The 23316-nt window shown below is 42.7% G+C and overlaps 1 protein-coding gene across 10 annotated transcripts in view; it reads right to left on the reverse strand.

Annotated features, from left to right (window-relative positions):
- Positions 1 to 2988: 2988 nt before the first annotated feature.
- The window catches only part of RCBTB2 (RCC1 and BTB domain containing protein 2), a 42552-nt gene continuing 22224 nt past the window's right edge, over positions 2989 to 23316 (reverse strand). For all 10 annotated transcript variants that reach the window (XM_046664057.1, XM_046664063.1, XM_046664062.1 and 7 more), the window contains 6 exons: positions 22478 to 22620; positions 17545 to 17735; positions 16890 to 17016; positions 15043 to 15182; positions 10142 to 10272; positions 2989 to 4270 (listed from right to left, as the gene is read on the reverse strand). In XM_046664057.1, the coding sequence (XP_046520013.1) occupies positions 4130 to 4270; positions 10142 to 10272; positions 15043 to 15182; positions 16890 to 17016; positions 17545 to 17735; positions 22478 to 22620 (873 nt within the window). In that variant the 3' untranslated portion in view covers positions 2989 to 4129. The remainder of the gene's footprint in view (positions 4271 to 10141; positions 10273 to 15042; positions 15183 to 16889; positions 17017 to 17544; positions 17736 to 22477; positions 22621 to 23316) is intronic.

Below are 23316 nucleotides of genomic sequence, written 5' to 3' on the forward strand. Positions count from 1 at the left end.
CAGTCATAGTAAAATGGAGAGTTGTAAGAGGAGGACTGGGGAGCAAGTCTCTCTCTTCATCTAATACAAAGTTTATGTTAAAGGCCTTTCCTCTCAGTAGACTTTATATATATTATAAGTCCACAATCCTTTATCTGCTATTCTGAAATCCAAAAAGCTTTAAAAACCAAGTGGTTGTGTGTGTTTGGTGCCAAAGTCATATGGCATAGAGCTATTTAGAGCCTTTATCCCACTCAGTGGGAATATTCTGGATTCACTACAAAAATATTAATACATTGGTTTTGGGGCTCCAACCTAGCCCTGCTTGAGTATGATGTGTTATGTGGTATATGTACCATATTATCATACTAAACTCCAAAAAAGTGGAGGCACATCTGGTACTAAGGGTTTCAGATAAGGGATTCAGATAGGGGATTAAGTTGAAGTAATATGATTTCTCAAAACAGGGTGGACAGTGAAATTCTCTTCTTCTGGAACAGCAGCATGTCTGTTCCTGAAGGAAGAAAGGCAAATAAAGAGGTGAGAGCAGGAAAAGCAGCAGGCAGACCTCAGGGGACTGTGTTCATGTCGGATGAGGATCTTACATGAAATGTAGTCTCTTGGGTCAAGGCAAAATCAAGCAGCTTTTAAGACACTACAGTTTTTTAGTTTGGATGGTAGAAAACTGTTCACTTCTGGAGATTAATTTAGTATTCCAGTACTTAATGTTCTTTATAATAAAAGGGACAAGTTCAAATTCATATTTTTATTTCTTTTTCATTACAGCTTGCTGGTGCAAATGGTGGTTCGGAGGGGGTGGGCGGGGACCTACATACTAGTTCTGTTACCATCTGGATGATTTCATAGAAACTTGCCTGTAGAAGCATATTCTTGTTCCTCATTTTTGGGCCAGTGTACACAGCGTTGGGAAGGATTCATTCAGTAGAATTTTCCTTCAGTCTAAATAGATATTTTACAGAACCACCTAAAATCTGGCCTCTAGAAACAGTAAATTTCTACCACATATAATAGAGCTTCTTATATGGAAATACGTTGTGGTAACGCTGTGTAATGTGTGAATGGGATTAAAACAAGCTCTTTTAATATGAAACTGGGATAGTCATCTATTTTATTTTCATAAATCCTTTTTTGTGTGCATTATTTTGGGACTATACTTATTGACATATATGATAATGACAATTTAATATGAAAGTTAAATTTATTCCACAGATCAAAATCAGTTACTTTCTGAATAGAAAACGTTATGATTTTAACTGAATTTAGTGAGAGAAAAATCAGTATAGTTTATGTTTTTATGCTTTTGCAAAGAGTGAATTCAAAATAACAGTAAGGTATGTTTCGTTTCTCTTGACAATTCTCCGAACACATTTGTTATAATGATCGCATGGGTGAGGGCTGACAAGATAGACAAGAGCATGTAGTTTGTAGTTGCCTCCTTTTCATTATCACTGGTCAAGAATTCTCTCTCTCAATAAAATTCACCAACTTATGGTCCAGAATGACTGGCAATTTCTTCAGGTCTCAGCTAAAGAACGTTAACCTTTAGTTTTAAAAAAGCTTTAAGCGGTATCTTCACAAACCTCTATCAGTAGATGAGGATGCTACTTTATTCCTGTAAAATCTTAACCTTTCTCTGTGTAAGTAAGGATAAAATTATATTGGAAGCACTAAAACACAAGTTCTCTGTGTGAGCAGAGAGGAAATAAAAGGATAGAAAATCTGAGATGAACTTACATAAAGGAAAGGATCCATTCATTTCTGCTGTAGTGTCGTTATGAACACATATGTTTTCTCCCACATGTCCCTAACTGAACAGCAGGGTTTCTGAGACTCTACACACACTCATCTGTTAGAAAGAAATGAAGGGAATAAAGTGTTGCTCTCCTTCACACCCGTGTCGATGGCAAACCTGTCCTCCAAGACCAGAGAGAAAGCGTGTTTTTTCAGAGATGTTTCCACTTGGCTCGTCCATCGTCTCGCCGGGTCTAAAATTAGCCCTTCCTCATTGTTTGGAGTCTCAGGTTTTAAGGGTTGATAAACCAGTGATTCTCCTCCTTGGCTCAACATCAAAATTACTTGTGGAGCTTTTACAAATGCTGAATTAGAATCTTTGAGTCTCTATTTTGTAAAAGTTTCATAGATTATTCTGTTGTACCCAGAGATAAGCAGCATTGAGCTACATAGCAGTGCAGGCCGACACATAACAAAGCTTAGAGAGGAAATCTGGAGAAAATGCACCCGGCCTTCTCCGTAACTGGGACTCTGGCAGTGTGGCTCTTGATCCGTTGTGGAGTTTGGTAAAGGGTAGTCCATTTTCATCCCTAAATAAACTTATCTGTTCCCTTTGAATGTTCCAATGTTTACACAAAATGAGTTCATATAAGAAGAAAGCATCAAGGAGCTTCAAAAGACCGGTCAGAAATAGGCAAGAAAGAGGAAGAGAAGGTTTTAGAAGACTCTGTGAAGACGTAAAGGCTTTGGTTGGTTACAGCCAGCAGAGGCGGGTGAGGAGGAAAAGTCAGAAATAAAAACGGTCCTTGTCTAACTGTGAGAATCGGTAGCTAATCCCCAGGCCTGAATGTTTCTTTGCTGGATAAAATAGCAGATCTACCAAAAAATGAAAACAAACGGTGGTATAAGGCTAACTTTTAAAATAACAACTGAAAGACTATATAGTTCCAAAAATAGGCTTCTGACTTAGCCCTAGAGCATCCAGACTCCCGTGCCTGCCAGATGAGGTCCGCAAACCCAGACACACAGAGACAAAGGATTCGAGCTGGCCTCACCAATGAAGCAGCAATGCGAACAGGAATTAAGCTGTTTATGAACCATTTAGGTTTTAGGTGGGCTTTGCTGTGATACCTTATCTGAGTAACTGCTTTAAAAAACAAGCTTCTATCAAATGGATTTATGCATATGTGAGAGACATAAGGTTGACAAAGTTTTACTGCTTCATAGGGATTAAAAAAGCACACATTTGTTCTATTATCTACAAAGAAGCACTTTATTATCAAATAGTTCAGCATCAGAACAAGGTTTCTAATTCCAAAAGTGTTTTCTTTCCATAATACCCTATTGTGAAATACACAGAAGCATCGGACTCTACATCCTACATCCCGTTCCAGTTTCTCCTTTGCAGTTGGGTAACTTGTTTTGATTTCAAAAGTACAAATTTATCTCATTCTTGTTGATGGTGTCCATGAAATACAAGTATTAATTCCTTTTCAGCTACTATTTTACAAGTATACTGTGCCAGGTATACAGACCTGTTTTTAGTGACATAAAAGGCAACTACAAGAAAAACACAATCATTTTTACTCACATAGGCAAAATCTCTCAACACAAAAGCAAAGGACATTATGCAATTATGTAAGGCAGACGAGCCCAGAAATAACACTCCTTCAAATACAGTACTTCATAGTCGATAATCCCATAGGAGAAATTAATGACTCAGAGTAAACAGAAAATTAAAATTAGCCCTTGGACCTTTGACAATTTAACTGCCAAAGCCTTTTGTGAATTCTAACGAATGCTCTAAATTAGCCACTATTTCTCAGAGTGATGGACCAGAGGAATACAAACCCCAAGAGTTATAGGCTGTTTTAAATGTTTTTGTTCAAGTTATTCCTTCATCCAGTATCCCACAGATAAAGCTGTTCTGGGGGCGTACTTACGATTTATAATCAATCAATTAACTGAGTGCCGACTGTATGCAAGGCACGGTGCTAGATGCTGATGAGGCGGGAGTGACCATTCCTGGCTGGTCAGGCTGTCCACGTGCTATCAGCCTGCTGAATAATGGAAGGCTTGGCCAGAAGAGCATATACTTATACCAATGTGCCAACAGTATCCAGCTTAAGTGACTTGAAAGAGGAAAAGGTAAATACAATAAAGACGTTTTAATTTTTTTCCTTTAAGCTTAGTCCCATCTGATCAGAGTGCTGAATGCCTTCTATGTAAACTGCATTTCGGCAAATGGGGAAGACTGACCACCATCCTCCTTTTGACAGAACGGAAGTATTCAGCCAAATGAAGCTCATCATAAATACTACTAATTAAAGAGAAGTTATTCTCTGACTTTTGCAGAGAAAGTGGATACAGGCTAAAACTTCTTTCCTGCAGGTGAGGATCAATTTTTAAAGGCTCCCACTCTGCTTGCTTTGCTGATGAAGTTCTTCATGAGATCATGGTCCATCTCCGCAAAGCCTGCAGTCTGTGTTACCATAGTCAAATGGTTTATGCAAAACCTGAAGCAGAATTCTTCTAAATCCTAAGAACAAAAAAAATGGTTTAACAAATTTGTATATCCCAATGCAAGGCAACATAGCATGAAAAGTCCTAAAACACGCAGGCAAGGCAAAAGGATTTGATAGTCACGAGGAAGAAACATTGGTACGGCAATACTTAAATAGTTATAAAACTATACAGCTAATATGAATGTATGCTGGTAAAAATTTAACACAGAGGAAAACATCCAAGTTCCTCCACACCGACCAATGCAAAGAATCTGACTTTTTTGTCCCAGCAAAAGGCACCTATGTGTATGAATTATCTTTTTCTAGTGACCGGATTTGTATTGTTCATTCCACTTTCAGTACTGGTTAAAAGTACTATACTCCTCTTTTATATTCCCCTGGAGGCTTGAATCTTCCTACCTGTAAAGAGTTTGTGAGAAGATTCAGCCATAAACAGTACTGACACTGGGAAACTGCTTCTCTGAAGTCACTCACAGGCCGCCGCTCTTTGTCCTTGACAAGATGACAGAGGATGGGATGGGCGGATGTCACAACCCACACACACCTTCAAGAACCTTAACTGGGAAAGCGCTTTGAGGGAATCATGACTTTCTCTCTGCTAAGAACTGCAAAGACCCACGTTTTCTGGCTTCCTGTAACGTACTCTGGGCCACAGAGGAATCCTGTAGTGGTTTTCTTGACTCGATATGTAAATCTGAGAATCAGAATGAAGGTGGGCGGATGCTTTTTTGGCCCCAGGGAAATGACAGCTAAAGTGAGGCCAGCCTGGGGAGACTCTGCTGTGCCTCAGACCCGGGGCCACGCTGCCATCCTGACCCAGGACAGGGTGCTGCCAGGTGGTGGTTATAAAGCTCCCTCTCTATGTCACTGAAGGTAACTTATAAAAATGATGCCCAAAATAATCTCCAAGCAATTATATATGCCCATTGCACACTATAATCTTTTCTTCTTTAGACACTTACAAATTATAGCAAATGCTGAAGATGAAAAGACAGAAAAATTAGCAATACTGATTGCTATGCCAACGTACACACAAATCCACAGTACATTTTAAGTAAAGAAACAAACCACATGAGGAAAACCTATTTATTTCATCCCTGAACACAGCTTGGGCGGGCTGCTGGGGCAGTATGACAACTCAGTCCCAGGTCAGCCCTAAGTGACAGAACAGGCCAAAGTCCACACCCCCACCTGCTATCGTAGCATGTGACATACATAAAAATGTGTTTCACTAACACATGCTGAATATACCATCAGCCATTTAAAAGTATGGGCTCTCGCTTAAATTTACAGAAATCACACATTTGCCTACAGCACATAGAAGTGAAACAAGACAGAGATACAGCCTCTCTGCCTGAATTTGCCAGAGGAATGGAGACATTCACACCCACGCCACCCACATTAAAGCATGAATGTCTGCAGTTAGGTGGTTAGGCAGGAGGAAGCCTTACCGATCTGGACAGCTTCAGTAAAACTGTTCACCAGCGGGAGAACAAAAGGACCAGGAGAAGTCATCACTTGGATCCCCCCTCCTTTACTTTTCTAGAATGGGAACTCCCATAATAATTAAAGACGGACAAGAACTGGAAACAGTTCCTGTGATTCTAAGAATTCAATAAATCTGGGCGTAGAGTGATATTTGGTTACAATGGAATTCTCTCCATATAAAACAAGGCCCCCATGATTTTTCAGAAGAGTTGTACTTCTCCTTTAAATGCTACTACTTTAGAGCTTCCTGTTTAAAGTTGGGCCCTTAGTTCTGTCCTGCAATCCAACTACATTTCCCTAGTTCATTCCTTCTCTTCTCCCACGTGATTCTCGTACCTTCTCCCGTTAAACTCCAACACCTCCTCCCTCATCCTCACGCTACGCTAAGTTTAACCCCCCCTTCACTGAGAAAAGAGCACTCAGAAGAGACCCCCCAAGCTCTGACACCATAGGCCCCGCCTGCCCACACAGATGCCTGGAGACTCCATCTTCTTTCCTGTAGCTCTGCATGAGCAGGCCAGGACCTGATCTAAGGCCAGGCCCCGCTTTTTCACTAGATCCCAGTGGCTCCCACCTCCTCAAGGACACCACTCTAGCAACTGTCCCTGCATCAGCAGCTTATTCCCCGTGACTGGATCATCTGCTCAGCCTACAAACATGCTTCAAGCTCCTTCATCTTAACAAAGTAAATATATTTTTACCTCATATGCCCCTTCAATCATCACCAGTTCTGTTTCTCTTTTTATCTTTATAGTGAAATTACCAGAAGTTGTTGTCTATATTCCCCGTCTCCAATCCCTCTACTTCCATTCTCCAGTCAGGCTGTTACCCCCATCACTCTGTTGACACTGCTGCCCGGGTCACCCATGGCGTCCTCACCGCCAATCCCACGGTTAGTCCTCAGTGCGCACCCTGACCGAGCAGCAGCATCTGGCGCGGTGCATGACCTCTTCCTTCTGACACACTCTCCTCACCAGCTTCTAGGACACAGTCTCCTGGCTTTTCTCTTCCTTCCCTGCTGGCTCCTTTGCTGGTGTCTCTTTATCTCCTTAACCTCTAAACAGTGAGTGTGCAGACTTACTCCTCACATCTGCCTGTCTCCTGTCAGGCTCACAGCTTTAAATGCACTTCTCGCCTACACTGGTGACCTTCCCCTGAACTCCAGGCTTGTTTATCCAACTTGCCTATTAAGCATTTTCATTTGGATGTTTCATAGACATCACAAACTTAACATATTCAAAATCAAATTTCTGTGTTTCCTAAAAACTGCTGCTCCTCTCGATCTTCCCTATTTCAGTGAATGATCATTTCATCCTTTCAGCTGGTCAGGCCAAAAACTGTGGAGTCATCCTAAATTGTCATCTTTTTTTCCCTTATCCCACATCCAACCCATTAGCAAATCCTGTTGGCTCTACCTTCAAAATGTATTCAAAATCCAGCCACTTTTCACTATCCCCACAGCTAGTAACATGGACCAATCCACCATGATCACTTACTGGATGATACAGCCTACCTAGCAACCCCTCACCCTCACACTGGTCTCAACACAGCAGGCAGATTATCTCCAAATGTCAGTCACATCGTGCCTGCTCCTCTCCGCACCCTCTAATGACTCACTCATCTTAGAACTCAGATGCCTTCCACTTGCCCCTTGGGCTCTGCAGACCCGGCCTCCCTCCACACACACCCGTCCTCGTCCTCACGCACCATCTCTGACCTCACCTACTGCGCTCCTGCCGCCCTCTACTCCACCCATGCCCACCTTGCTGTCCCACATCAGCGCCTTTCCCTTGCTCCTCCCTTAGCTGCAGTGTTCTCCCCCACTTGGCTTCAGAGCTCCTTCCAGCCCCTTCAAGGCCTTTTGCTCGTTGCCTTCGCAGTGCTACCTTCCTTCCCTGTATTTCAAACGTTAACTTTCATCTCAGCCTGGCACTCCCCATGCTTCCCGACCTTTTTTCCATATCACTCATCACCATCCTACATAGTATATACTGTGTTCATCTATTTCCTGCCCATCTCCCCTCACCAGGAAGTTCCACGGGGGCAGAGATTTTGGTGTGCTCTGTTCACATGCTATACTCTCAGTGCCCAGAAACATGCCAGGCATATACTACGCCCTCAGTGAAAATTTGCTGAATCAAAGAACAAATACTGTCAATTTGAAAAATGGGGTGGAAGGGGGCAATAGAGAATTGTTGTTAAATGTGTGGTTTTGAAATCTGTCCAATGTTTGATTGCATTCCAGCTTTATCATTTACTAGCTTACAAAGGATTTACTTAGTCTCTTTGAGCTTCAGTTTTCTCATTAGTAAATTGGGACTAATAATAATAATGCCTGTATCTTATGAGGTTCTTTTGAGGATTAAACAAGATATAAACTGTGCTTTGAATAATCCCTGGTTCCTATTAATTATGTGTTAAGCGGTAGCCTAGCATGAGGAATAATAATTTGCTGAAAAAGCCCATTTCTTGTTTGATTATTAGAGTCAGCAAGTAAAAAATACTGGCCAAACCAAATTCAGTGTCCTTTCTTTATAAAAATGTTTATTTTATATTAAGAATACATACGGTGTATTTTACTTGTAGCCTACTATACTAATTTGGGGAACAACAATCAGTTGACAGGCTGTGGGAACACACAGTGCCTACACAGGCAGTCATACATTCATTACACAAATATTTTGTGAGCACCCACTATGTGTCAGCACCATCCAGGGCGCTCGGGACATGGCTGTGAGCAAAACAAAGTCCCTGCCATTCCTGAAGGAGTTTACTATCTAGAAAAGAGAGGGCTGGAGGGTAGCCATACAAATAATTCACATAATAAGGAATATGAAAGTCTTGGAAATAATTAAGCCCAGGTCAGAGGGGAACACCATTTGCTCCCTATCTCGTCATCTGAGGGAGCCCAGCAGAGTCCAGAGTCATCACCATGACTTTAACAAACTCCGGGAAAAGCACACAGATCTTGCTTGGCCGTGAAGCATTTTGCATGTCATAAGTGTCATTATCACCTCAATGAAAGACATTCACTATGCTTTTAAATGCCAATGTTTCATGGTGGGTAAGACTTTTGAAAATGTTAAGTGGAAAAAAATCTAACATTTAGAGAAATATACATAATGTAACCTAAGAAAAAATCAAAAGGAGCAGTTTCTTTGGTTGTGAGTCATTTCCTTCCTCTCACTTCTTGTATGTTCCACATTCTCTTTAATAAGCATATTATTATTTATATAAGCAGAAAAGAAGTTATAACCCCTTTTCCGCCCACCACCAAAATGTCCCTGTTTTTTTACCAAAGGAGAGGATATCCTTATACCAAAAGGAAGCCAACTGCAAGAAGTATGGCCTGTTTCCTAAAGATTTAGCCCTGAGACAGGTTTTCTTTCCTTTCTTTCTTATCAAAACAATACATGGTCACTGTAGAAAGTCCAGAAAAAACAAGCAAAGATAAGGAAATAAAAATCATCCATAATCCCACCATTCAAAGATGACCACTGGCTCCATTTTTGTCTTTTTCTCTATGTAGATAATGAATTTCAGTCTTTTTAAATTCAGCTATTTATATGTTCTTAAAAAATAAAAATAGGACCATAGTTTTTCAATTAGTGTTATATCTTGAATAGCTGCATAATTTCATAGTATTAACATTTTGTAGTTGAAACAATGCTCTACTGTCACGTTGACTTTTTCTAATTTTTCAAAATGATAAACCATGCTGCAGGAAACGTCTTTGAAGCGAAATCTTCGTCCAAATCCATGATTACTTCCTTGAGATAAATTCCTGTAAGTGAATTCCTTACAGAATTATCTCTTTAAAGCTTTCAATACATATTATACCAAATTGCTCCCCAGAATGACTGCACCAATTTGAATTTGCCCTCTCATCCGCAGCTCGGGAGAACACCCGTTATTCTGAGCCTGTATTATTTCTAAAAATACATTCCTCAGATGGATGGGGGAAAATTACACCTTGTTTTCATTTGTCCATAAATCCATTTGTTCTTTGGTCCACTTCCTTCAAAACCAAACTGCTCATATTTTTTTGTTTTTTAAGAACCATACATTAACAATGGTAAACTTGCTTCATTATATGTTGCAAATATTTTTCCCAGTGTATCATTTACTTTCTAATTTTTTCTGTGCTATTTTTGATGTATGAACGTTTCTTATCTTTTTGAAATCAGATCTATCACTCCTTTCCTTTACGGTTTCTGCCTTTGGGGTCCACCCTAACATGATATAAATATTCACTTATATTTTTTCTGGTATTTTAGTTACTTTGTTTGCATTAAATCTTTAATCTCCCTGGAGTTTATTTTCGTTTAAAATACACAGGACACAGCCAACTTGACTTTTCCCAGAAGGCCAGCTAGTTGAGCGAGTGCTTTTCTTACCTGAGCGTCATACTTCACAGCAGCTGAAAGCAGAGCGATGGCATTCTCCTCACAGATTCCTTGCTTGATAGTTTGTTGGCAGAGCTTTTTCAAACGATTTTCTCTATAAAATGTAGCCAAATCTAGCAATCCTGGTGGAAAGAGGTGTTTATTAGGGGGAGTGACTGGAAGCATCCTTGTTTAAACTCACTCAACCCTCCAGAGATGACTGACGTTATTCTGAAGGTAATCCTTAGTGAAGGGCTGTGCACACGAAGACGTACGCTGCTTACACTCTGAGTGTGTGGCTCTACCTGAGGACATAGCTGAAGTGAGCAGATACAAGACACAAACAAGCAGCAGGGGACAAACAGGAGCACGGTAAAAATAGCTTTAATGTTTTTCCTAGAAACGCTCCTCGAATTCTCTCTCTCCCCGCATCATCAATATCCTCCCCTGGGTCATTTCCATCAGCATTTGCACACACTGCACCTACTCAGACCTTTCCTGGACACCCATTTCTCTGCTTCTCTCGAGAGCAAACCTCCTGGGGAGAGTAGTCTCTATTTGCTACCTCTACTTTCTCACCTCAAGCCATTCCGAGCAGAAACCCATTCCCTCCACTCCCTGACATCACATGTGATCGTCACGAATGGTTCCATGGTGCCAAATCTCAGGGGCTGGTCTCTGGGTCCAGCTTACCCGACGTTTACACAGCATCTGATGTGGCTGATGACACGCCCTTCTTGACACACTGTGTTCCTTGCTTGTGTTTTCGTCTTATAATTAGTTACTCTTCAGTTCCCCTGGCTGGATCCTTTTCCGTGATTTCCAAACGTCTGAGTGCCCCAGGGTTCAATCCTCAGATTCTTATTTCACTTATTCCCCTCACTAATCTCCAGCCCCATGGCTTTAAATACTATCTATAAATACTGATGATTTCCGTTATATTATCTGTCATCTACTGTCAAATAATTCCATAGAGTGACATACATGTGTAAGTGAATTTTAACCTACCCCTACGAAGTACTGTGAAACACTAAGAAATACTATGAAGTGCTCTAACCAGGAAGGGTCGGTTAGCATTTGAAAGGCCCTGGTCAGGGGCTTTAGGTATGGCTACCTAAATTTTCACTAGAGGATTTGCTAATTAGCATAGAGAATGCTAGAAATACTCTGTCACTGCGATATGAGTGGTGTGCGGGATACATGGCTTGGCTAGAAAGACGGTGAGGGCCCTCTTGCCCTTGTGCGAAGGGATTCCAGCATTGTGAGCCCAGCGGTCCTACACCACACAGTCAGAGCAGGACATTCGCCAGGGCTACATTCAGTCCTGGGGTGCCACCTGACCAAAAGGTTAGCTGAATCCTGCCCCCAGAAAACTGTCACATCCACTTCAAGCCAACCTTTGATGCAAGGAACTTCACAGAGGGCCGCATTTCATCAGTCTGACAACATTAACTGTTTTTGCACCTATCTGCTAATAAGTTTTTTATATGCGGTAGAATGTGGTTGGAAAATTGCTTTCACTGTAACGTGACAAATATCAAAATTACAGAAGACAGACCTATGGCCCATCGGAAGATATTGAAATCTTCTGAAATCTTGAGAGTTGTGAATGGCTTGATTGTTTCCGGTTGGTTCTCAACACTCCCAAATTCACATCAACAGTCCCACACACTCCCAGCCTTCAGAATCATGTCTCCATAGACCCCACGTGCTGTCCTAAGAGAGGCCCCTGCCCTGAGCCCCTGCTCAAGAGAGCCCAGCTCTGAGCCTCCTCCAGGCACAGCCCTGACCACAAGGTGGCCAAGGAGCCATGTGCCACTCCTAGACCACAATTTAGGTACCTGGGACACTGAGGCCACATATGTGGGCATTTCCTCCCCTACAGACCACACCACCAATGTGCAGATGCCCAGTCCCAAGTGGTGGCCATGGCTGGGCTGGGTGGGGCTTGGACATGCAGGCTGGCAGGCCCACACACCCCTTGTGATGCAGGATGTAGCTGGTGGTGGGTAAAGAAAGATGCCATGTAGGAAGCTGGGGGCCAGGGGCCTGTCCTTCCTGTGCCACTGCTCCAGCACAGAACTCCAAGGAGTCCTAAACTCTATTATTTTCTTATTTTTTTGAAGAAGATTAGCCCTGAGCTAACATCTACTGCCAATCCTCCTCTTTTTGCTGAGGAAGGCTGGCCCTGAGCTAATATCTGTGCTCATCTTCCTCTACTTTACATGTAGGACGCCTGCCACAGCATGGCTTACCAAGCAGTGCCCTGTCCGCACCTGGGATCCGAACCAGTGAACCCTGGGCCGCTGAAGCAGAACGTGGGAACTGAACCGCTGCACCACCGGGCTGGCCCCAGGAGTCCTAAACTCTAAATTCCCACTAAAACTCAAACCTGGCCTTTCAGTTCTCAATGAAGGTGTATTTTTCAAGGTATGAGGATTGAACATATATTATCTGAAGTTTGTTAGCTTGACATAAACAGTAGTCTCCCCTCATCCAGGGTTTCAGTTACCCACAGTCAACCTTGTTCCAAAGATAACGCTACATCATGGGGCCCACATTACTCCTCTCACTTCATCTCATCACGGAGGCATTGCAACACCTCACATCAGCACAAGAAGGGTGAGTGCAGTACAAGCTATTTTGAGAGAGAGACCACCTTCACATAACCTTTATAACAGTACATTATTATAATTATAATTGTTCTACTTTATTATTAGTTCTTGTTGTTAATCTCTTACTGTGCCTAGTTTATAAATTCAACTTTATCAGAGGTATGGAAATATAGGAAAAAACATCGTATACATAGGGTGTGATGCATCTGCGATTTCAGGCATCCACTAGGGGGTCTTGGAACTCACCCTTGGGAGTGAGGGGGACTGCTGTAACTTTTAATTTTAGACATATGGTACATAGACCTCCAGTTGGACGCTTGTCCAGGGCCCTGCAAAGGTTAGGGGTGGGCCTATAAAAAAACCGCTATGCCATGTCTAATAAGCAGCTCAAACGCCTCTGACTTTTCAAACTCAAGAGCAAAACCTGTTGCTCTCCGTCCTCCTCATCTCAGTGAATGGTGCTTCCATTAACCCTGCTACTCAGGCCAAACACCTCAGAGAAGTCGCCCTTCTCGCTCTCTCACACCCACATTCCATCCATGGACCAATCCCATCAGTTCCATCTTTAAAGTACAGCCAGAGCCTGGTCTCTTTTCAACACCTCCACTGCCACACCACCCTAACCTGGGTACCATCACCTTACACCTGAACCGTTACAATTACTGATCTTTGAAAAACAAATCACATCACTCCCGTAGAAGCTGCCAGTTGCCTCCCCCTCTCTCCCATATACACACACATCCATTCTCCCTTTCTTTCAAAATCGCAGACTATTTGGCTGAGCCCTGGCCATCTGGAAATGAGTGCACTTTACCCAGCCTCCCATGCAGCTGGGTCATGGCCTTGGTCAGCTCTGGTCCATGGTTCGAAATAAATGGAACTTTCAGGACTTTTCCTTAAGAGACATTGGGATTTGCCCTTTGCCCCTTTGTCATTGTCCTTTCCTCCATCCTGCTGCCTGTAATGCAAATCCACTCCTGGACCATGAGTGCAGGGGCCACATGTAGGAATGCCCTGCACTGTATCTCTGTGTGAGAGGGAAAGCAACTATCTTATTTAAGCTACTTTCGTTTTCATTTTACTATTAGAGTTAAAGCAAATCCTAAATAGCACAACCACGCTTACAGCCTTCCAAGGCTTTCCATCACACCAAGAATAAAACTCAAGCTCTTCCCCACGGCCCCCAAGGTTATGCATGATCTTGCCCAGCTCCAACTGTCTGACCTCAATTCCTGCCACTATCAGTCTCGCTCAGTCCATTCCAACCGCTCTGGCCTTCTTCCTCTTCCGCCACATGCTCATTGTGTCTCTTCTCAGACCCTCGCACTTACTGTTTCCCCTCTGAGAATGCTCTTCCCCTGGGTATCGGCCTGGTTGCTCCCTCGGGCCTCCCCCGGGGTCTCTGCTCAATGCACTTCCAGACAGCGGCCTCCCGTGACCCTCCCAAATGACCGCTGTGCTTATTCGTTTCAAGTTGCTCTCCCTCATCTGAACACAAGTCCCAGGGCCCGGGACTCGATCTGTCTCATTCACAGACACTGAGACGAGCTGCAGCACACAGTGGGCGATGACACTAAAACATTTGTGGAAGGAAACTACAAAACTTCCGAAATCAGATTTTTGTTCACCTGGGGAAAATTAAATGCTGATTTGGTAAAAGTGTAACTGGATTTATACATGTCAAATAAATGTTTAATTTAAAAATTTGGGGGTTGAACTCTTTCTCTAGCTCCTTATAGAAGCAATTCCTTACTTCTTCTGTACCATCAGCCAACAACATCGCTGACAGCTGTGAACTGAAATTTAGTATGTTTCTCACTCTGGGCCCATTGGACGCCCAGGGTTGCTCTTCTGCTGTCACTAAGCCTGTGGTGCAGGGAACGCCCCTCACTCACTTCAAGACAGAAGGCACCAGACCGCAGTGGGCTGTCCAAAGCCAACTGGGAGGGAGATGCATGGTTTTGGAGACCAGCAGGGCCTATTATTATGTGCATTTTATCTTTTTTACAACACAAACATCTTGCAAATAAAAAGTCACGTGCAGTAGCTACATGTAGCAATTAAGGAAGAATGTCACCCACTCCACAGTGGTGACAGTTTGCTAATTCATCCATCTGTCATTTTACCCATCCAGTCAACCTCTGCATAACAATAAGGAAAAAGGTTTGGGGTCAACACACAAAAAGAGAACTACCTCAGTGATTACCCTCAGAGCCACCTCCTTTCAGGCTCTACAGAAACCACCCTGGCAGTTCCCCAGCACATGCCAGTCTCAGGGTGAAGTCTGGCGGCAATTACCTACTGCCTCCTCAGGGGAAAGGCTGATGCTGTCTGTGTACAGGTATTCCAGGAAGGCCCGGTAGACAGGATAGGAAAATTCACTCATTTCTACAATATCATCCTCATGGTCTTCCAATGAAGAACGAAAATGCTCACACCTGAAGGAAGAAAGAAGCAGATCAGGTCCTAGCTTCTGGGCAAGGGCAGATGACTTTCTCGAGGAGATGTCCTCACGGGGCTCAAAGGGGAAAAAATCAGCAAGAAGGAAGAAAAACCGAGCTCCACACAATTCCCTCCGAACTGCACACCTTCACGCCCTCGCCCTGGCCCCTGGCTTCCTCTACGTTTTCAAATCACCATTTATTCAACAAGCCTGCAAACCTGCTGGGTGGAGACAGTGCCGGACTCCGGGCCTCGTCCCCACACCATGTGGGCCGAGCAGCATTTATAGAAAGCAGGTGGGTTTATTTTTATAAACTCTGAGTGATTTCGTTTCTTCACCTCCTGTTATGGGTTGAATCGTGTCCCCCGAAATTCATATGCTGAAGCCCTAACCTCAGAACAGTGTTTGGAGAAAGGGTCTTTACAGAGGTCACCAAGTTAAAATGAAGTGATTGGGGTGGGCCCTAATGCAATATGATTGGGGTCCTTATAAAAAGGGGAATTTGGAGAGAGACTCACACACACACACAGAACACCACGTGAAGATTAGAGTTACGCTGCCACAAGCCAAGGAACATCAAAGACTGCCAGCACAGCACCAGGAGCTAAGAGAGAGGCATCGAACAGATTCTCCCTCGCAGCCCTCAGAAGGACCCACCCTGCCATCACCTTAATCTTGGACTTCTGGCTTCCAGAACTGAGAGAGTAAGTTTCTGCTGTTGAGGCCACCTAGTCTGTAGTGCCCTGTTACAGCAGCCCCACAAACCAATACACCTCTCCCCGCTTTGATGAAGGTTTACGGGCTATTGGAAAAGTGAACAAATGCTGCATAGCCTGACCCTACTAAGAGGTCAACTGGAGACTAAGATGCCATAAGGAGTTTGTGCTTCGATGCAGTAGGATTTAAACATCTGTTACACAACAACATAATGATTTTCAAAATCATCATGCTAAGAGAAAGAAGTGAGGCATGAAAGCGTACATACTGAATAATTCCATTTACATAAACTTCTAGAAAATGCTAACTAATCTGTAGGGACAGAAAGATGATTAGTGGTTGCCCCAGAGCTGAGGAATGAAGGACCTGTGAGGGGTGATGGAAACATTCTCTATCTTGATTTGGACAGTGGTTTCAGAGGCATATGCATTGGACAAAGCTCCCCATCTGCACACTTTAAATGGATGCAGCTCATCGCTCAAAAATTATACATCAATAAATTTGATTTTTAAAATCCCTGTGTTAACTTCACCCCAGACCTTGTTGCTCTAGAAAAGCCTTATGTGCTCTTTTTCAAGCAGCTAAAAGCTCAGTATCCCACAGCTGGTTAAGGAGAGTGACTGTCCTGGGCGGAGCTCAGTTCCTAGGGAGGGAGTTCACTCCACGTGGTGCTCCACACACAGTGCATGCTCGCCAAGTGTTAGCTGGCGGCTGTCTAACTCCAGGGTGACATACCATCTGTGCCGTCTCTGCGGACGCCTAGAGCACGTACAGCCTGAACCACACCCCCAGCACCCATCGCATACGGCCTCCCTGAATTCTTGTTTCATGCCAAATGTGTTGCCCCCCACTGCACAGTATCCTTGTGACGGCCATAACAGCCTTACTGTTTTTCATAATTACTGAAGTGCCTAGCACTGTTCCTAGCACACTAAGAAAACAGCAAATGTATTTATTTCAAGTCTCAAAATAAATGATTCCTTACCTAATTTTGAGAAGGACTTTATGTGCATAAATGTACTTTCCATCCACCAGAAATTTCAGGTCTGCGGTGTTGGGGTTGTCGAATTCCCTCTTCAGTGACTCAGCCACTGTGAGGTGGTCATCAGGTTCTAAGAGAGAAACACCGATGTGTCTAGAGTTAACTACAGACACAACGAAAAGGCAGGCTGGAGGACAGCATCGCTCTGTTGACACTCAGGAAAACCCAATCCCCTGAAATAACTGAGCAATGCTTTTTTCCCCTAAATATAGGGTCGCACCTCTGTAATCATCAAGGATGAGAGTCTCACACACGCCTGCTCGTAACTCTGGCAAAACAACAAGGAAAAGTCCCAAACCAGCTCACTAAATGAAATTTTTAAATGTCTGAGTAAACATATGAGCTAAAAATAAAAGATACAGTTTCCCAGTCAAATTAAAAAGCAGTCAAATAAAATTACTTTTCCTTTAGTATGTTGTGTCAGTTTCTGATACTTTCGAGAAAAATTAATCAACTAGTTCCCTTTCATGGGAGCCCATTAGACGGAAATAAATTATATGATACTGCACTTAACAATGTCCTTACTATCAAAACAAAAGCACCAGAGTTTTCTTCCTAGTTTTCAGTCCATCACGCAGATGGACAGCAGTCAGCTCACCCACGGTGAGGAGGCGCCACGAGACGGCGGGAGAGGCGAAGCAGGCGAACACGTCGTCCGTGCAGGAGAAGTGCGTGAGGTGCGGCAGGATCACAGACTGGCCCCGGCACTGGCCCCACATGTACACGTGCCCTCCCTGGGTCTTGGCAGCAGACGTGTGCGCAGAGTGGCAGGCTGCGATCTCTATAATTCTAAGTTCACAAACAAGTACCACGTACACACGGTAAACGAAAGAAGAAATCAGTTGATATTTTCCTTCCCTTAGATTTAACTGATTTAAAAAAACAGGACTTATACACCCAATCTCCTAAATTTCCAGGCACCTAACAGTTATTTACATTTAAGCTGTACTTCAATGGCACTTAGAACTCATGAAGATCTTCTTGCTACCACTTCTAGCCAGCAGGCCTATAAAAATACACACCATCTCGTTTTGAAATTCAAGTACAATCCAAAGGAGTAAAAACAAAACAAAACAAAAGGCGACTTAATTCTTTTCTTAAAACACTACTTATTGAGTAAATAATAAAGACTTGGGCCATCTTGACCCAAGGTCAATAAATATTCTCACCAAAACGTCACCAATTTTAGGGTTAAGTGGTGCATGCTGTGGGTCAACCCAACTCATACCGCAAACAGTCAATTGCAAGGTGATTGTGAGCAGTCACCTCACAGGCTTGTGGTGAAGAACAAATGAAACAGGCTACATAGCTCAGTGTGCACTCAAAATGGGCCCCTTCCCATGACCAGCAGTGTTTAACAGCTGCTGCAGGAACCGTGGGGCCCCCCTGAGGAGCTCACAATTTACCCAAAGACAGAAGTCGCGTATCTGTGAAACTGCACACAATTCCCAAATAACATCGTAGTGCAGCATGGACCACACGCGCTCCGGTGAGAAGGGAAAATGCCGGAAAACTCCACAGGGAGCATTTAAAGCAAAGGGAGGTCAGCTGGGCCGCAGGGGCCTTGGATTTGTCAAAGAAATGGCATAAGAAAAAGGAGGCAGAGAGAAATACATGTGCCAATGTGTAGGCAGAGGGCAGAAAGAGCAAGACTGGAGAGGGCCCACTATTGAGAGGACCTGACTGGAACAGACAGGCAGCTCTGGGGAGCGGAGAGCAATGAGGTTTGTTAGGAACAGAGGCGTTTGTCTTAAATCCAAGACAGAAGAGTTTAGATGGGATCTGATGCGCAGACAAATGGGAAATTGCTGCATAAACAGGGCCGTGATGTGATGAAAAAGGTGTTCTTAGAGAGATTAATCCGGCAAAAGTGTTCAAGACAGACTGACACAGAGAGAAAGAACAGCCCAGGAGGCAGGCTGCGGAAGGCTGAGGAGTGTGCAGAGATCACGTCCAAGCCACACTGCCAAGGAAGAATCAGGGTAATCCTTCACCCCAACGAGAGGAAGGAGAGGCGTCAAAAATGGCCCAGGACTACGAGCCGAGGCAAACACCAGCCTGGCAGTGCAGAGGGAGGGGGACGCAGTGCTGGTCTGACTGCAGGATGGGAGTTCGACAGACAGGTATCTAAGCAGTTAAGAACAAGGCCTTCTCCATTTTAACCACTTCAGTTATAAAACATCTGGCATTATCTGGGGGGAGAAGAGGTTAGAACAGCTCAACACCGTTTAGATAAACATTAACAGCTCTTGCTCTTATCATATTTAATCACCTTCACAATGATCTACTAGGCAAAGACTTTTAGATTTTTTTAATAACTTCTGTGCACTTTGGGAAACCACTTAAAATGATAAGATAGCTTCCCCTTTCTCTGATAATGTTCTATGAAAAATGTAACTGACTGGAACACAACAGTGTCCTTCTACGTTAAACTACTCACCATCAGAAAATCAAAATAAATTTAATTCCTACATTCACTTCTGAAATGTGTATTATTCGCCTCCATGAAAAGGGAGCAGGCTTTGCTATTACAGGAGGTAGAAACACTGCTTCCTGGAGAATGGTGGAACAGATACAGCCAAGGGGTTAGGATGCAGAATGCTGTGGAACGCTGGTCTTCCCTAAGCACGGCCTTGTGACACTTGCCTGGAACACCCAGCGCCACATGGGAAGTCAGGGGTGGGGCACGGGCTGGGCTGACCACAGCAGCTGCTACAGGAAGGAGAGTGGAGAAAGTTTAGAGGGAACTTTCAGGTCTGGGCTTGGGACCCAAGCAACTGCCAAGGCATCCTGCCTTTGCCTAAGGTCATCTGTTCTTAAATCTGATTCATACCAAGAAGCAAAGTTGGAAGCTCAGATTTTTCAGTCTTATACGCAACGGACAATGACTTTAAACAGCTAACCTTTACTGTCAGGATGTCTGGCATATTTCACTTTATTTTGCAGCCATTTGTAATGGAAAACAATTACCATACATTCATAATAAATAAGTTTTATGTCACCTCAACGAATGATCTACAGCAACCACATAGCTTAATGACTGAAGTACTAGAAATGAAAAAGCAGAGACTCAGAATAGAAAACAGAAAAGGAGGAGAGGAAAAAGGTCATTTGTGAGGGAGAAGGATAATGAAGAAATAGTGATAATAAAAAGATCAAGAGCAGTGATTCCCAATCCTGGTTTTGTAAGAGGCCAAAATATTACCAATTATCTCAAAAAGTCACAAAAATTCAAGGCAAAGTTAGTTTTAAATCAACTTAATTTAAAATGCGCTTTCATGGAACTTTAAGAACAAAGACACAAATGTTATCAAAGTATTGAAACTTCAGAAAGAGTGGGAATGACTGGAGTAGAAAGAGAATCATTTAATTATTAAAATCACTTTTATGTGAACATAAACTGCTAATTAATGTTAACATTCTTCATCATACATAGACCTCTGTGGGAAAAAATCTTAAAAGATTTTGCTTGGTTTGTTGTTTGAGCAAAGGATCCAATGTAGACAGATTTTTCCTTTCCACTTCTGTGAACAGCGAAGTAAGACTTGATGATCCACCCCACCCTAAATGCAATCTGTTGTTTCTAATTAGTCAAGCTTCCCCATAATGGGCCCCAAAAGAGTCAGAAGTTCCTGAGAGATAAGTCACAACGTATCTGCAAAGTTTCAGTCATTGAAAAGGGTGGGCAGGTGCTGGACAAGCCCCAGCAGACTTATAAATTCCTCCCTCGGCACACTCGTGTGATCGCGAGCCCGCATTTTCAGAAAGTGCCAGGTGAAACTCAAGCATGGGAAACGGAGAAAAGCAAAAATATCTCATTCAAAACATCCACCCACGATTTCTGTAGCCAAAATAAAGTGTACGTGGACAACAGCAAGTGTGCAAAAATGTGGCTACTTCCACTTTGTTTACATGTAGAATTCAAAAATTTAAGAAAGTTAAGAAATTTGTTTAAAAAAAATTAAAAGTTTTGAAACTTTTTAAAAAAATTAGAAGTGTTTTAAAAAGATGGAAAAGCAACAGGTAACTCTCCAGTACCAGGTAAGGAACTTGGCACTCACATAACTTCCACGCCCTGCTTCTCTGCCTCCTTTTCTTTCTCCCAACAAGCTGCCCTGCGGTCCGCTGTCCCAGCACCGCTAGAGGCAGAAGACCTGGGCGCTCACTCTGGGACTATCAGGGACCAGCAGCACAACGTGGTCCCTCGTGGGCCACAAGTCACTGGTGAGCAGATGGCAGCGGATTCTGTGAGTCCGGGAACAGATGAGTTAAAGTGTATGTCAAGTATGGCAGCACATAAAAATGGTAAAGTGCTGTACAAATATGTTGTTTTTATTTCCATGTTACCTTTATTTGATCCTTTAACACTTTATTGTTTTGTCTAAATACTAAATGTCCCTACTGGCTGGATTTGCTAAACTGAGGCATTTTTGTGATTATTCAAGGCCTCAAGACCGTCCCTTCTCTTTTGACTGGGTAGTTCTGAACTACCTTTTAATGCAAATGACATGGCTGCCAGCATCCAGTGCCTGCCCCCCAGGGCCTGATCTCCATTCTCTCTCCTCTTCCCCAGTTCCTAAGGGGTCCAGGGTCTTATTGTAAGATTTTGGGGAAAAAACAAAAAATTTGTTTAAGCCATTTAATATAGCTTAATAAGATCAGCCAGGTTTACAATACTCAAATGAACATAAGGGGAGTTGAATCTCCCTTTACCTATTTATCCATATACTTATTTTTAAATCAGATATAAGAAAAATTAATATGTAAAATAAAAATGAAAACAGTAGTATTAATTTCTACAATGATTATAACTCTAGTTTAAAAGAAAAGATAGTGAAATGTTTTTGTTCTATACTACCGTGTCAAGAAATGAAGAGTGAAAAGGCAGTGATATGGCTGTGTTTGAGAAATTCAAAAGGCCTTCAAAACCAGTAGGATAACTTGAGAAAAAATTCTACCTATGCTAATTACTTAAAACAACCTTTCGAACAAGTGCACAAAACTGAGTCTTAATTTTCCAACTATTTTACCCTCCCTCACAGTGATAGCTTGGGAGTGGAAGTAATGAAACCATCTTATCCTTCTCAACTGGCAAATTTTATAAGTAGCCAAGTGAATGGACTTACACCTCATCTGAGTTACTTTCATCTTTCTAAGCCACAGAAGATAGACCTCAAATGTTATCAACCTCCCCTTAAAAATGTAAAGCAGAAAAGAATGAGGAGGGGGAGAAAAGGTCATTTGGGAGGGAGAAGAATAATGTAGAGTAGCTGTTGGGGGTTTAGTCATTGTAGTCTGTGCAGAGTAGCTGCTGGAGGTACAGATCAAACAGGGGTAAGTGAAAATAGAATATTTAACAGACAGATCGTCAACCTCCCCAACAACTCAGAAGCCAGTTTTAGAAAGCAATGAATGCTCTCGTTAAGGAATATTCTAACACTACCAATAAGTTCCCCGCAATTCCATACCATGTCTAAGTTTTGTTCAATCACTAGAGAACACTGAAGTTATTTGGAAGAAACACATATTACCTGTCCTTTTCCACAATGATAGGAGTAGGATAGGGCTGGTTACTTTTATTGCCGGTGCCCAACTGGCCATAAGAATTTGCACCCCAGACATACACTTGGCCTTCATCTGTTAATACTAATGTGTGTGCGTAGCCACAGGCAGCCTGGAAAGAGAAAAACCAAATCTACTCAGGTCTGCAAATAAAAGGGAATATGCTTTCACAAGATAAGAATCAAAAATGAAAAAAAGGAAGAGGCAGCCGGCACAGAGAAGTAAGCATTAAGGGAACCAATACCCCTCCAGGACTAGCTTAGCCCTGTGTGTGGCCAAAACCTCAGGAAGATCAACATGAGTCCTTTAGTGACACGAGTCCAGTTTATTCGGCTTTAATATGGCATTCATTAGGCTCACGGAGATCAAGGGGTAGAAAGTGAAGAAGAAATAGACACTTATTTTTTAATAATGTTCTTTTTTTATTATAAAAGTAAAGCATGTTCGATGTGAAAAAAATATAGAAAGTAGAAACATGAAAGTAATGTCAAGATCAGGGGTTTTTTGCCCATTTATATATAAATATAGAGATAGGCACTGATAGCTTTTTTTAATGATAATTTTGCATAAGCAGTTCTGAATCTTTCTTTTTAATTTGTTTTTTTTTTTTGGAGGAAGACTGGCCCTGAGCGAACATCCGTGCCCATCTTCCTCTACTTTATATGTGGGATGCCTGCCACACCCGGGATCCAAACCAGTGAACGACAGGCTGCCGAAGTGGAACATGTGAACTTAACCGCTGTGCCACTCAGCAAGCCCCTCTGAATCTTTCTTTTTAACTTAATATTACATATAGCACTATTCCCCA

This window comes from Equus quagga, chromosome 6 (genome assembly GCF_021613505.1).
Source record: "Equus quagga isolate Etosha38 chromosome 6, UCLA_HA_Equagga_1.0, whole genome shotgun sequence".
Lineage (NCBI taxonomy): Eukaryota > Metazoa > Chordata > Mammalia > Perissodactyla > Equidae > Equus > Equus quagga.